The sequence below is a fragment of the Emiliania huxleyi genome, assembly GCF_000372725.1.
Source record: "Emiliania huxleyi CCMP1516 chromosome Unknown EMIHUscaffold_161, whole genome shotgun sequence".
NCBI lineage: Eukaryota > Haptophyta > Isochrysidales > Noelaerhabdaceae > Emiliania > Emiliania huxleyi.
Window position 1 is genome coordinate 149863 of NW_005200970.1, and position 11981 is coordinate 161843.

Sequence of the window (11981 nt, forward strand, 5' to 3'; positions counted from 1 at the left end):
CGGCGTGCGTCCCGGAGCGGTGCCGGACGGGCGGTCCTTGGGAGGAAAACGAGGGACAGCGCCGACGGCGCTCTGATTCGACTTTTAACTTCAAACAAAGACAGTCGCACGCGCCGCAGCGGCCCTTCTCGCTTGCGGATCCGTCAGTCAGGAGCGGCCGCAGCATACTGTCAGGAGCGGATCCGTCAGTTAGTCATGTTCACGCCGGGATCGTGTCCCTCACAACCTGGGCAGACTTTGGGCCACAACAGTAGGCCAAAAACAAAAAGCCGAGGAATAATTCTTTTTCTGGGAGCTGCGCGAGCGCGCCTTCCGCCAGTTGGTGCTGGTGGAGCGCCACCACACGCACGTGATCTCACGCAGTCGTCCGAGCTTGAAATGATCGCTAATGGGTGCGCGCAACAGCCTGGACCACTGAGCAAATCTGCAGAGGTCTGCATCGGTGGCGTCTCAACGCGGCTGATCGCCACGGCATACGCCAACCGGATTTTTGTCGTGGTGTCTCAGCGAGAGAACCTCGGCACGCTCATCTCGGCGACGCGAGAGAGCGCGACGGGCCTGGCGAGTGGACCTGGTTGCTACAGCACGCGCGTCCTGCTTGGACGGCGGGACGACGAGGCACTCGAGGTGCTTTGCGCCACCGTCCGAGACACAGTGCCTTCCCCGCGTGGTGCCCATCCCTCTTCCCCGTCTCGGGCAGCTGGGCTCCCACGCGACAGTCTCCTTGGCGGCGCTGCCAGCTCGGGCGGGTTACCGGGCACCCGGTGCCGCCGCGCAGGTGTACGCGCGTACCTTGGTCGAGCTCATCAACAAGAGCAGGCCAGCGGACATAGAATTCCACAACAAGCGGGAGACGAGAGATCACACACGCTACAGCCGTAGTCAGCCGTACTCCGCTGTATTCATCGTCCTCGCACCCCTCGCATTCACGCGGTGCTCTGAAGACGCTGCACAGTGCCGTACTCCCGCGCTGAGGCTGGCGTATTCACAACGCAGGCCAGCGGATCTCCTGCTCGCCCTCAACCTGCTCGACAGCTCTCGCGCAACCTTTCACGAGGTGATGCGCGCGCTCGACGCGATCAAGGTCTGGTGAAGGTCTGGTGGGGGTCTGGTGAAGGGCTGGGGAAGGCGCGCAGAGACACACGGAGGGGCGGGCGCGCGGCGGCGGCGGCGGGCGGCGGGCGGCGGGCGGGGGAAAGAAAAGCGGGCACTTTTTGTCAGTTCCTAAAGTCGAAGCGCCGCGATGCCGTTCGTGACTAATGCCGACTCGAGGTGATACTGATAGCGCTCCGGTACACACACACCAGAGAGCCGAGAGCCCGCTCGGGCTCGCCGCGCTCGCGCGTCTCGCGGAAGATCTCGCGCTGGAGAATAATATGATCGATATTTCGGTTTTCGAGCGAGTGACGGGTAATCGTGGCCGTGGCCAAGAAAATCAAAATATTAAGCTCTCTGTTTGGACCACGGCGAAAAACTCGACGGTTTTGGGCGTTTCAGAGCACGCTGAATCGATTGGCTGAGCTAGAACTCTCCCTCTCCCTTCCCTTTCATAATTATTGACTCAAAACTCGATGATCGCGCGACTTTGGAGAAGTTCTAGCTCAGCCAAAACGTTCCTCTCGAAAAATTGACTTAGGAAGCCGCAAACGGCAGCTTCTCAAAGCCTCACCCGCGCTTATTCTCTTGATCTTTCAAAACCTAGGCCTGCGGCCAAAATTTTCTAAAGGCCGCTGCGCGGCCAGCGCAATGCGCAACCAGTCAGCGACCGACAGTCAGCAGCAGACTGTGACGATTGGCGGCCTCGCGCCCTCAGTCGACCTCCTCTACCAACTCCCCTGCCCAGCCCATATGCCTCATCCAAGGTGGCGCAACCACTCGCGCAGGGAGAGAGAGAAAGTCGGCGATCTGCGCCGCGCAGATGAGCTCCGCCTCGTCTGCGTCGAGGTCGCCCATCGCAGGGCTGTCATAGCGCCATATGATGTACTGCATGTTGTTCATTACTTCGCAGGTGCCAAAGTCGAGGACCATCTCACCCAGCGATGGCGAAGGCTGCACTCCCGGCCGGCGGTAGGAGAGATGAAGGCTAATGTACTTGGCAGTGCGCGGTGCCTTCCGGCGCGAACAGTGCCCCGGTACGAAAGAGGAGGCGACGTCTCCCTCGTCCACGAGCGCCTCGATGTGCGCATCGACGGTGTAGCCAGCTTTAAGAGACGGGAACGAGCGGCGGTGAATCGCCGACAGCGGCGCCTTCGTTCCTTTCCCGGTGGATCGCCGACGGGTGCCCTGAGCGTCGTATCTGTCGGCCAGTTGTCGCACCGCCGGCAGCAGCTCCGCAGCAGCCGCCCAGATGGCGCCGGTTAGGACAGGAGCGAAGCCGCGTGGACACGGCTGAGCGACGCCGCGCGCCTCGTTTGGATGCTGCAGGCATGCCGGGCAGCGTGAGCGGGCGCGCGCGTGCTCCATACGGCGCGTCGAGCGCCCGTCGAGGAAAATAAAAGAAAACACGCGGTCCATTCCTTACACACGCACGCACGCTATGACACGCTACTACACTACCACGCGCGTTGCGTCAAAGTGGCCGCCGCGGCTCGATGCCGGCTCGCCATTGTGGACAATCACGCGATACTTGGGGTCGTCCTCCAGCTGGTTGCCCTCGAGGCGACGCTGCAGCACCGGCGCAATGTCGTTCGCCCATGACATCCATTTCATCACAGAGGCAAACCAGCGCCGCTTATCCTCTGGCCCTGCATGAGTTTCATACACCGCCACTTGGTCTGGCGGGCGATTGCGAACCTGCTTGCTCAGAGACGGCCCAGCTTTGGAATCAACAACCACAAGGGGCTCCTTCCGAAGCCCCGCCATCGCGCGGAGAGCAGCCTCGTTCGCGTACACTCCCATGCTATCAGATGTGCTCTGCTTGCCGCCCTCCAAATTTTTGATTGCCGCGTCGCTCCACGATGATTGTCTCCGAGAGTTGGAGACGGCGTCCATGCCCGCATGCCATGCTGTTAGCTGCGGGCGATCCTGCAGCCATTTGACGCATTCCTCGCGTAGATTCTGCTGAGCGGCATAGTCACGCGCAGTCGGTGCCCGCGTCCGGCCCCGGCAGTGCTCAATGGCGTCTTCGCACCCCAAAAATGCGTAGAAGCCGCAGTTGCCGTCGCCTGCGACCGGCACGACCTCACGCCCCGCCAGCGACAGCATCTCCTTGAGCGACCCGAAGTAACCCGTACGAACTGTGATCTGACGACTGGCCTGCTCTGCACGCGCAACCGCGGCAGCAGCTTTGGCGGCAGCCTCCTCCGCCTCCTCCGCCCGAGCACGCGATAGCTTAGCCTCCTCGGCCGCACGAGATGCAGTAGAGCTCGCCGCGGCGGCTGCGGTGTCACGCTCCGCCCCCGACTCTGCCATAAGCATCGATATCGGTGCCTGAGTCAGAGCGCGGTTGGTGGCCCCTGCCTTTGACGTCCCCTCCCGCGCCGCCTGCTCTGCCGACGCCACCTCATCCGCCGCCGCCTCTGCCGCCGCCGCCTCTGCCGAGAAGGTTCAGTGATAGTGCGCTGCTGCGAGGGCAAGGCAGGCTTCGGCGGCCGCGAAGGAATTGCGAAACCCGCGTTCTGAAAGAAGGAGCGTCCATGTTGAGAGGCCAGCTGATCTGCGGCCTTTCGCTTTTGCATAGTCTCCTTCGACGGACGCCCTGGCCCTGCCCCCCCCCCTCCCTCGCACGGCTGGCACATGTCCGACTCGAGACACGTGGCTAGCCAGTGGGCGTGCTCAGCGAGTACAATTTGACGTTGGCGAAGCAAGAGTGCATCCTCCTAGAGCGAAAGATGGCGCGCAGTTGGGACCCGGGGACAGGAGAGGTCTTCTACACGCGGTGGGTGCACCTGGGCGTCCGCCGCCTCGAGCCACAGCTCGTCGATCGTGAGCCGCGCCCTTGCGCACTTCTCCTCGAGCGTAGCAGCCGCAAGCTCCTCCACTGCCGCCGCCGACTCTGCCGACCAGGGTATCCAATCGGTGGTGGTCAGCTGCCCGTAGTGGGTAGGCATGTAGGCGTACAGAGTGGCGCCCAGCACGACTGCGTTCCAGCTGTTCAGCAAGCCTCGCTGGAGACCATTGGCACTTTGCACATGTGACGTCCGCATCAGCGCGAAGCTGGCAGCGGCGAGCGCCCCCGTCCAGTAAGAGCCGCCGCCGCCGCCGCCGCCGCCGCCGCCACCGCCGCCGCCGCCGCCGCCGCTTCCGCCGCCGCCGCCGCCATAACCACCGCCGCCACCGCCACCGCCAGCTCCGCCGTGGACATTGCCGGGCCCTCTGATGATGATAGTAGTCCCGTGGAGCAGCTCTACCGAGCCGTTGTTGTACTGCTGTGGCGCCAGCTCGGTGTACGACACGGATGAAGACGGCCACAGCAACGCAAGCACCAGCGCGATCATAGCGCGAGTCGCGTGCCCGTTGGCGCGGTCCTCCCGCCGCCGGCGGAATCTTCGATTTCTTTGGCGTCGGGGACCAAAAACCCTGAAATTTTCTTCGCCTGCGGCGGGCAATTAATTTCGCTACTTTCGCTTTCACAGCTCTTTCACACGACTTTATCCGTCACTCGCTCTTTCGCGCGGCGAGGACGCTCGAAGAGCGAGATTGGCGAGAGGGACGAGGATAAGCTAAGGTAAGGTAAGGTAAACGTCTCCACACCAAAGTGGTGGACGAGGAGCGCCGCCCGCGGAAGAGCCACTATCTCGCGTGCCGCACGGCTGCCGTTGGCTTCTCCCCCCACTGCGCAATATCACACGCGGCCCGCCCAACTCCCGGTCCCTCCCCCTGCCCGCACGTGAGACAGGTATGGGCGTGAGGGCTGATCGGCTCCGCGCACACAATGTATCAACGACGCACACGCGCACAAGGGGCCACAGCTGCCAGCGGCGTCGCCCTGCCCCAGCAAGCCAGACACGCGCAGTACCCCCGCGAGCCCGGCGAGCCCGGCGCGCTACGCGGAGAGGAGAGGAGAGGAGAGAGAGGGAGGGGGGCTGCGCCGTGGATGCGGCGCGCGGCACTCGTCGCCGTGCCGCCGCCGACAAGTCACAAGCGGCCTCGGTCAGCCGAGCACCTTGCGCAGGGCCGCCTCGAGCGCGTCGGTGCCGGCGGCCTCGTCGCCGGCGGACAGCGTCGCGTGCAGCGCCTCGATCTCGACCAGAGGCAGCCCACTCGCCACCGCCTCCAGGTCCGACGCGCGCGCGCGCCACGCGGCGCCCTCCTCGCCGAGCGACTTCAGCTCTTTGCGCGCCTTTTTGAGCGCCGACCGCGCCTTCTCCTTCTCGCGCTTCGCCGCCGCCTTGTCCGAATCCTTGGACGCCCGCTCCGCCGCCGCCGCCGCCGCCGCCGCCGCCTCCGCCGCCCGGGCCTGCTCCGCCGCCTCCGCCTTTGCGCGCTTCTCCGCCGCCAGCGCCTCCTCCTTTCGCCTCCGCTGCAGCTCGCGCTCCGCCGCGCGCTCCTCCTTGGCACGATGCAGCCGCGGGTCGTTCTCCTGCGCCAGCTCGACCGCGCTCATCAGCCGCCGCATCTCGCTCCGCTTGAGTCGCTCCACCTCGTTCTTGTTCTGCCGCTGCATCCACCGCCGCTCCTCGCGGTCCTCCGCCTCAGCCGTGTCGTACCTGTTCACAGCCACAGGTGTGAAGAGACGCTGTTCACGGCTGCTCCTCCGCCGCCCCTCAGCCGGGTCGCACTCGGCCAGCAGCGAAAAGTCGCGCCAGGAGCGGAAGCGCGTCCAAAAGGCGTAGAAGCGCTGCACCTCCTCCAGCGGCGTCTCGTCGTCGCCAACCGACGGCACCGGCCGCACCACCGAGAACTTTGCCTGCCGAGCAAACACGGGCCCAAACACGCGGAAGAAGCGGCCCGGGTCGTCGGCGCGCGGCCGGAAGGCGGTGGGGAGCGCGTCGTTAAAGTAGTCGACCGAGTCGTACTGTCGCCGCTTCTCCTCACTGCCCAGCAGCTCCCACGCCGCCGACAGCAGCTTGAACTCCTCCTCCTCCTCGCCCTCCTCCTCGCCCTCCCCCCCCTCCTCCTCGCCGCCCTCCTCGCCGCCCCCCTCCTTGCCGTTGCCGTTGTTGCCGCCCTCGCCGCCGCCGCCCTTGCCCCTCCTGCCGCCCTCCTTGCCGCCCTCCTTGCCGCCCTCCTTGCCGCCCTCCTTGCCGCCTCTGGCGCCGCCATTCTCCTGCGCCGCCTTCTTGTCCGGATGCCTGGAGGGTGAGGGTGCGGGTTGGGTTGAGGTTGGGGTGAGGGTGTGGGTGTGAGTGAGGGGTGTCTGCAGGGTCGAAGCTTCCGAGAGGGTTCCGAGAGGGTTCCGAGAGGGTTCCGAGAGGGTTTCGAGAGGCCTCCGAGAGGGTTTCGAGAGGCCTCCGAGAGGGCTCCGAGAGGGTTCTCCGCCACTGCCTGCAGCTGGGAAGTGTCTACGAAGTGTCTACGAGGTGTCTGCTCACTTCTCCAGCACCAGCCGGCGGTACGCCTTGCGCAGCTCCTACGAGTCACGAGGAGTTGGGAGGATGAGAGGAGCCGCACACGGCACGCCGGACGCACGCCCCCGGGGGGAGGGCACCTCGGGCGTCGCCGCCCACCGGCGATCCTCGAGCTCGAGCAGGCCGTACGGGTCCACCTTAGGGTCGAGAGGAGGGGGGCGCGGTGCGGTGAGACAAGAGGAGGGGGGCGCGGTGAGACGAGAGGAAGGGGGGCGCGGTGAGAGGTGAGGAAGGGGGGTGCGGTGAGAGGAGAGGAAGGGGGTGCGGTGAGAGGAGAGGAAGGGGGTGCGGTGAGAGGAGAGGCGACGGCAGCAGCAGCAGAGGGAGGAGAGAGGCAGAGGGGAGGGGCGAGGCAGAGGGGAGGAGAGAGGCAGCGGCGGCGAGGAGAGAGGCAGCGGCGGCGAGGAGAGAGGGGGCGGTGGCGGGGAGCTCGGGAGCGGCAGTGAGCAGCAGCGGCAGCGAGAGGGGCGGCGGCGCTGAGCAGAGGCAGCGGTGAGCAGAGTGCAGCAGCGGTGATTAGAGGCGGCGGCGAGAGAGGCGGCGGCGAGAGAGGCGGCGGCGGCGCCAGCCTTGTCGAGGCCCTGCAGCTTGTCGCCGAGCTTCTCCGTGTCCCAGTACATCGACCTTTTGCCGATCGCCGCGTAGTTGGTCACCGCCTCCCGCTCGCCCTCCTCGCCCTCCGCCTCCTCCGCCGCCCGCGCCGCGTCGGCCGCCCGCTCGGCCGCCTGAGGCCGCAGACGGGAGAGAGTCAGGACGCCGCATGCGGGGCGTTGGCTGGTCAGGTGGTGCTCCGACGCGGTGCGCGCGGCCGGGTGCGCCGGCATGGCGCCGTAGAGGCGAGGGCGAGGGGAGCGGGCGCGGCGGCAAGGCGCCTCCTCGAGAGCAATGAGCTGCTCGACAGCGGACTTTTGCTGTACTCGCCAGGCCTCGCGCTGCTTGGTCGGCTGCGCCGGAGAGCCGTAGCACGTCGGCTCGGACGGCGAATCCGGGCGCGGCGGCGGCAGAGCTAAATAAGCCATGCTCCCTTCGGAAGGGCGCGTGGCGAGTCGCGTGGCCTTGCCCCCCCCCCCGCGACCCATTCCTGTACTCGAGTAGCGGAGGGAGGCGACGGCGCGAAAATGCCGCACACCGATGGCTTTCTGTGCTAACGTTCTTAGTCCTTACACATTGCTGGCGCGAGTCGCTCAGCCGTCCTCCTCGTCGGCCGCAAACGAGAGGCCTCGCTGCTGCTGCTTCTCGCGCTCGCGCTTCTTGGCGCGCTTGCGCGCCTGCTGCGCAGCGGCTGCCTCCGCCGCCTCCTCCGCCTCGCGCTCCCGCTTGGCTCCCGCCGCCGCCTCCAGCTCCTCTCGCTTCTCGCGGAAGGCGGCCGACGAGACGAGGCCCACCGTCGCCGCAGCCAGCTGCGACTCGACCGCGCCCTCGTCGGCCTTAGCGAACCGGTTCTCTTCCCCCTGCAGCAGCGCGCTCGTCCAGCCGGCGGCCGACATCGACTGCTGCGCCAGCTCCTTGACTCGCGCCTTCTCCGCCTGCTCGTGGGAGGGAGGTGTGACGACGATGGCAGCAGCAGCGGCGGCGGCGGCCGCGGCGGCCAAGGGCGAGGGCCGGACGAGGGCCGCGTCCGTGTGTCTCTGTGTCGCTCCAGATCTAGGGCTCGCTGCCTTGGTGGACGAGCGCGCCGCTTTTAGCGCCGCCTCCACCTCGCCCCGCTCCTTGGTGTTGGCCTCGACGACGTCGTACGCGCCGCCGTGTGCCGCAAGCCGACGGCCCGCCTCAATCACCGCACGAAGCTTCTCCTCCAGCCTCGCCACCTGTCGTCGGCGAAGGCTGAGCGTGATAGAGTCGGCGAGAGATTGGTTTGAGCGCTGGCGGCTACGCAGCGAAAGAGCAAACATGCGCGTGGGAGGAGGTCACCTCGCCACTCGCGCCCTTTGTTTTGACCCGCGTGCACGACTGGCTCTCGCGTTTATGCGCCGCCATGGCCTCGGCCGAGGCGCTGCGCAGCACCTTGCCGCAGATGTCGCAGACGGCGGCCATGTATGGTAAGTTAGCGACAGAGCGGCACGTCCTGGGCCGTGGCCTCGCTGCGGCTCGCTGCCGGCGCAAGGGTGGGCCGCGAAAAAGTATTCTGGCTCCGCGGTGGGCGTCTGAGCCTCGTTGGAGCGTAACCAAGGCCTCGCGTGTGACTTTGCACGTAACCTAGCCAAGCACGGGATAGCGACATGGTCGGACGTGTCAGAATGGGGCACCGGGGAAGTGTTGACGTGGCCGCAAATGAAGCGAGTCTATGGCCTCAAAGACAACACGACGGAACATAGCGAATACAAGAGGCTGGCGGAGCAGCTGGAGCGACCAGAGTGGGCGCAGCTGCGACAATACTGGAAGTGGGCGGCCATAGAAGAGCGCGCACACGGACAGAAGACGGAACGGAGGGCGCCCGATAGGGTGCGGAAGGTGAAGGCGGCAAGGAAGGCGCCGACCTTAACGGAGTCGCTTAGGCGGCTCCGGTGCTGTGCCGGTGATAGTACTAGCACGCGCCAGTTCGCACCTGTGTCGAGCCTGTCTGCTGTGAGAGAGAGTTCTTTTGTTTAATTCTTTTGTTGTTTTCGGCGTCTATTAAAAGGACACAAAACCCCCCCGCTGCTCACAGCCGCTGCCCCAGCTCACAGCCCTCACCGCCAAATGAGGGAGTACTCGCCGCCTTGGATGTACGGAGCCGCCGCAGCGTTTCCAGACCCTGCGTCTGAGATTCCGTCCGGCCAGTGGATTGGCGATCAGCGGCCGGCTGTCATCCGCCTTCCTCTCGAAGAGCTGTCGCTTCCGCTCCCGCCGATCGGTGTGACACTCCGCTCCCTCTCACACAGCAGTGTGAGACGCTCCCTCTCACACAGCAGTATATCACCTCGCACCGGCGCGCACGCGTGTCGAGGTTCCGACTCGTACGCGACATAGCTTGCGTGCAGGCGGGCCGGCGTCGATGCAGCGACGGCCGCCCTACCCCGCGAAGCCGCGCGTCTTCAGCGTCTTCAACCCCGCCATCACGGAAGCGCCAAGGGGGCTCTGTCCGCGCTGCACGTACGTGGTGGCGCTGCGGGTCGATGTCATGCACCAGTGCAACGCCTCCTCGCCCCTGCTGCGCCGCAACATGCCGCAGAGCGCCCCAGGCACTACCACACACACACACACACACACACACACACACACACACACACACACACACACACACACACACACACACACACACACACACACACACACACACACACACACACACACACTGCATCTCCCAGGAGGGGGCCAACTCGCCAGTGCAGCTCAATCATGGCGCAGGGGTGCCGCGAGATAGGCGCCTGGTTCAAGGGGACCGCCCTCGCCGTCCTCGACGCCGACCGCCGGCTTCTCGGCTGGACGTGGCTGCTCCCTCGCCCAGAGAACCAGGCCCCGTCTCCGCCCCAGGACTGGCGCCGGCCGTGGGGGCGCGGCGTGGGCATCGCATGCCCGCGACCGCCACACTGTAGGTGTCTCTCGCGGCCGTGGAGGGCAACGGCTCGCGCTGGTTCGTGCCTCCCGGAGTGAGCGACGGCTACCTGCCGCCGTGGGTTAAGCCGTCCTACGACACTCGGCGAGCGCGCCCACACGTCGTAGACCCGACGCCTCTCGCCGTTCGCACCACACCGGCGGTGGCCCCAGGCTGCGCCCAACCTCCTAGATCGACTATCTCCGCACGCCTCTCGCCGTCTGCACCACACCGCGGTAAACTCTCCCCAGGCTGCTCAACATCGACGGCCGCCTCTTCGCGACGACCACATGCCTGGCGTGCCACTTCATGGTGGCGCTGGTGCAGGTCTCTCTCTCTCTCCCTCACTCTCTCTCTCTCTCTCTCTCTCTCTCTCTCTCTCTCTCTCTCTCTCTCTCTCTCTCTCTCTCTCTCTCTCTCTCTCTCCCACTACACACACACACACACACACACACACACACACACACACACACACACACACACACACACACACACACACACACACACACACACACACACCGCTCACCCACGCGCACCGGGCCTTGCACTTTGCATGCCGTGGGGCTCCTGTCGTCTAGACGCGCAGTCGCGAGGGACTAGCCTGGCCCTTGCCCCACTACCTTGTGCGTGTGTGGAGGAGCTTACCCTACCTTACCTAACCTCACCGTCGGGTCACTCTGCTGCGCAGGCTCTCTCTCTGTAGAGCTCCAGGAGGGCCGAGTGCGCACGTGTGGCTGAGGGCTGCCGACTGCTCCGCAGGTCACCGCCACCGTCACCTCTGACGGCGGCGTGATCGAGCTGAGAGCGTGGGCAAGCAAGCGCTGGCCCAGCAAGGACGTGTGGGCCCAGGGGCGCAACCAGGCCATCTTTGCAGCGCCCGACAGTGCCACGGGCAGCACCACGCCGACGCCCTCGCCGCCGTCGCCGCCGCCGACAGCTGCAGTGATGGTGCAGCCGTGGCTTGGGCTGGTCGCGTCGTTTGGCTCGCCGCGTTTCAGAGAGCGGCACCTTCTGTCGTGCTACGCCTCGCAGGCACAGTGGTGGCGAGGCAACACAACCGTCGACGCCGCGAGACCCCTGCAGCGGGCGATCACGCGCTTGGGATGGCGCAGCGCGATGCGGCTGCAGAATGTCCAAGAGTGCGGCCCCACACCAGTCGGAGGAAGGGCGATGGTGACCTCCGCCGCCGCCGGCGACCGATTTGGATCACTCCGACTGGTCGCAAACCACACCACGGCAGAACGGCGGCGGGGCACCTTTCGTGCGGGTGGCCACCGCGTCTCCCCCACATCCAACCTGATCCGGGTTCGCAAGCGACCGCAAGAGTGGCCGGCTGCGCGCCGCGGAGGACGAAGGCTGCTCCGCGCCGCCGACGACGCGCCCTGCGACCGCACCCTCCCCCTCGACCAGCAGGCACGGAGCCGCTGCTCGTGGGCCGGTCGCGGCGGCGGCGGAGGCGTACAGCCGCGCGCGGTCGGCTCGAATGGCACGGCGGCGGCGGCGGCGGCGGCGGCGGCGGCGGCGGCGGCGGCGGCGGTGGGGGTGGGCATGCGCCGCGTGCACGGGTTGTCGCCGGCGTGGGGTCGGGGCGAGGGCCGAGGAGAGGTGGGCGACAGGTCGAGCGGAGGCGGTGCCCCGCGGCCTCGCGCGTGCGCTGCGCTGCTCGGGGTATGTGCCGCACCTGCAACCTCGGGTAATCTCGGGTAATCTCGGATAGTCTCGGGGTATGGGCCGCCCCTGCAGGTCTAGACAGTGACACGTCCTGGTCCTCTCCTGCTCCCACCCCACGCTCTTCCCACAGACACACACACGCCCCCCGCGCCCAGATCGCACGCGCGCCCAGTCGAGAGCGGGCAGACAGGCAGAGATCGACTGGGCGGACAGGCAAGCGCCGACTCCCTCGCTCCGCCACGCCCTTAGATGGGTCTCGTCCACCGGTGGACGGGACACGTCCAGGA

The 11981-nt window shown here is 66.5% G+C and overlaps 2 protein-coding genes across 2 annotated transcripts; one reads left to right on the forward strand and one right to left on the reverse strand.

Moving 5' to 3' along the window:
* Positions 1–378: 378 nt before the first annotated feature.
* On the forward strand, positions 379–1093 carry EMIHUDRAFT_112003 (hypothetical protein; the record flags this gene model as incomplete). Its single annotated transcript, XM_005785337.1, has 3 exons — positions 379–627; positions 779–933; positions 997–1093. The coding sequence occupies 3 exons, from the start codon at positions 379–381 to the stop codon at positions 1091–1093; spliced, it is 501 nt and encodes a 166-aa protein (XP_005785394.1).
* A 3999-nt stretch (positions 1094–5092) lies between these two features.
* EMIHUDRAFT_112005 (hypothetical protein) lies at positions 5093–8543 on the reverse strand (the record flags this gene model as incomplete). Its single annotated transcript, XM_005785338.1, has 8 exons — positions 5093–5648; positions 5721–6233; positions 6474–6511; positions 6590–6646; positions 7163–7234; positions 7895–8035; positions 8207–8317; positions 8421–8543. 8 exons carry the CDS (start codon positions 8541–8543, stop codon positions 5093–5095), a joined length of 1611 nt encoding a protein of 536 aa, XP_005785395.1.
* Between the last annotated feature and the right edge of the window lie 3438 nt (positions 8544–11981).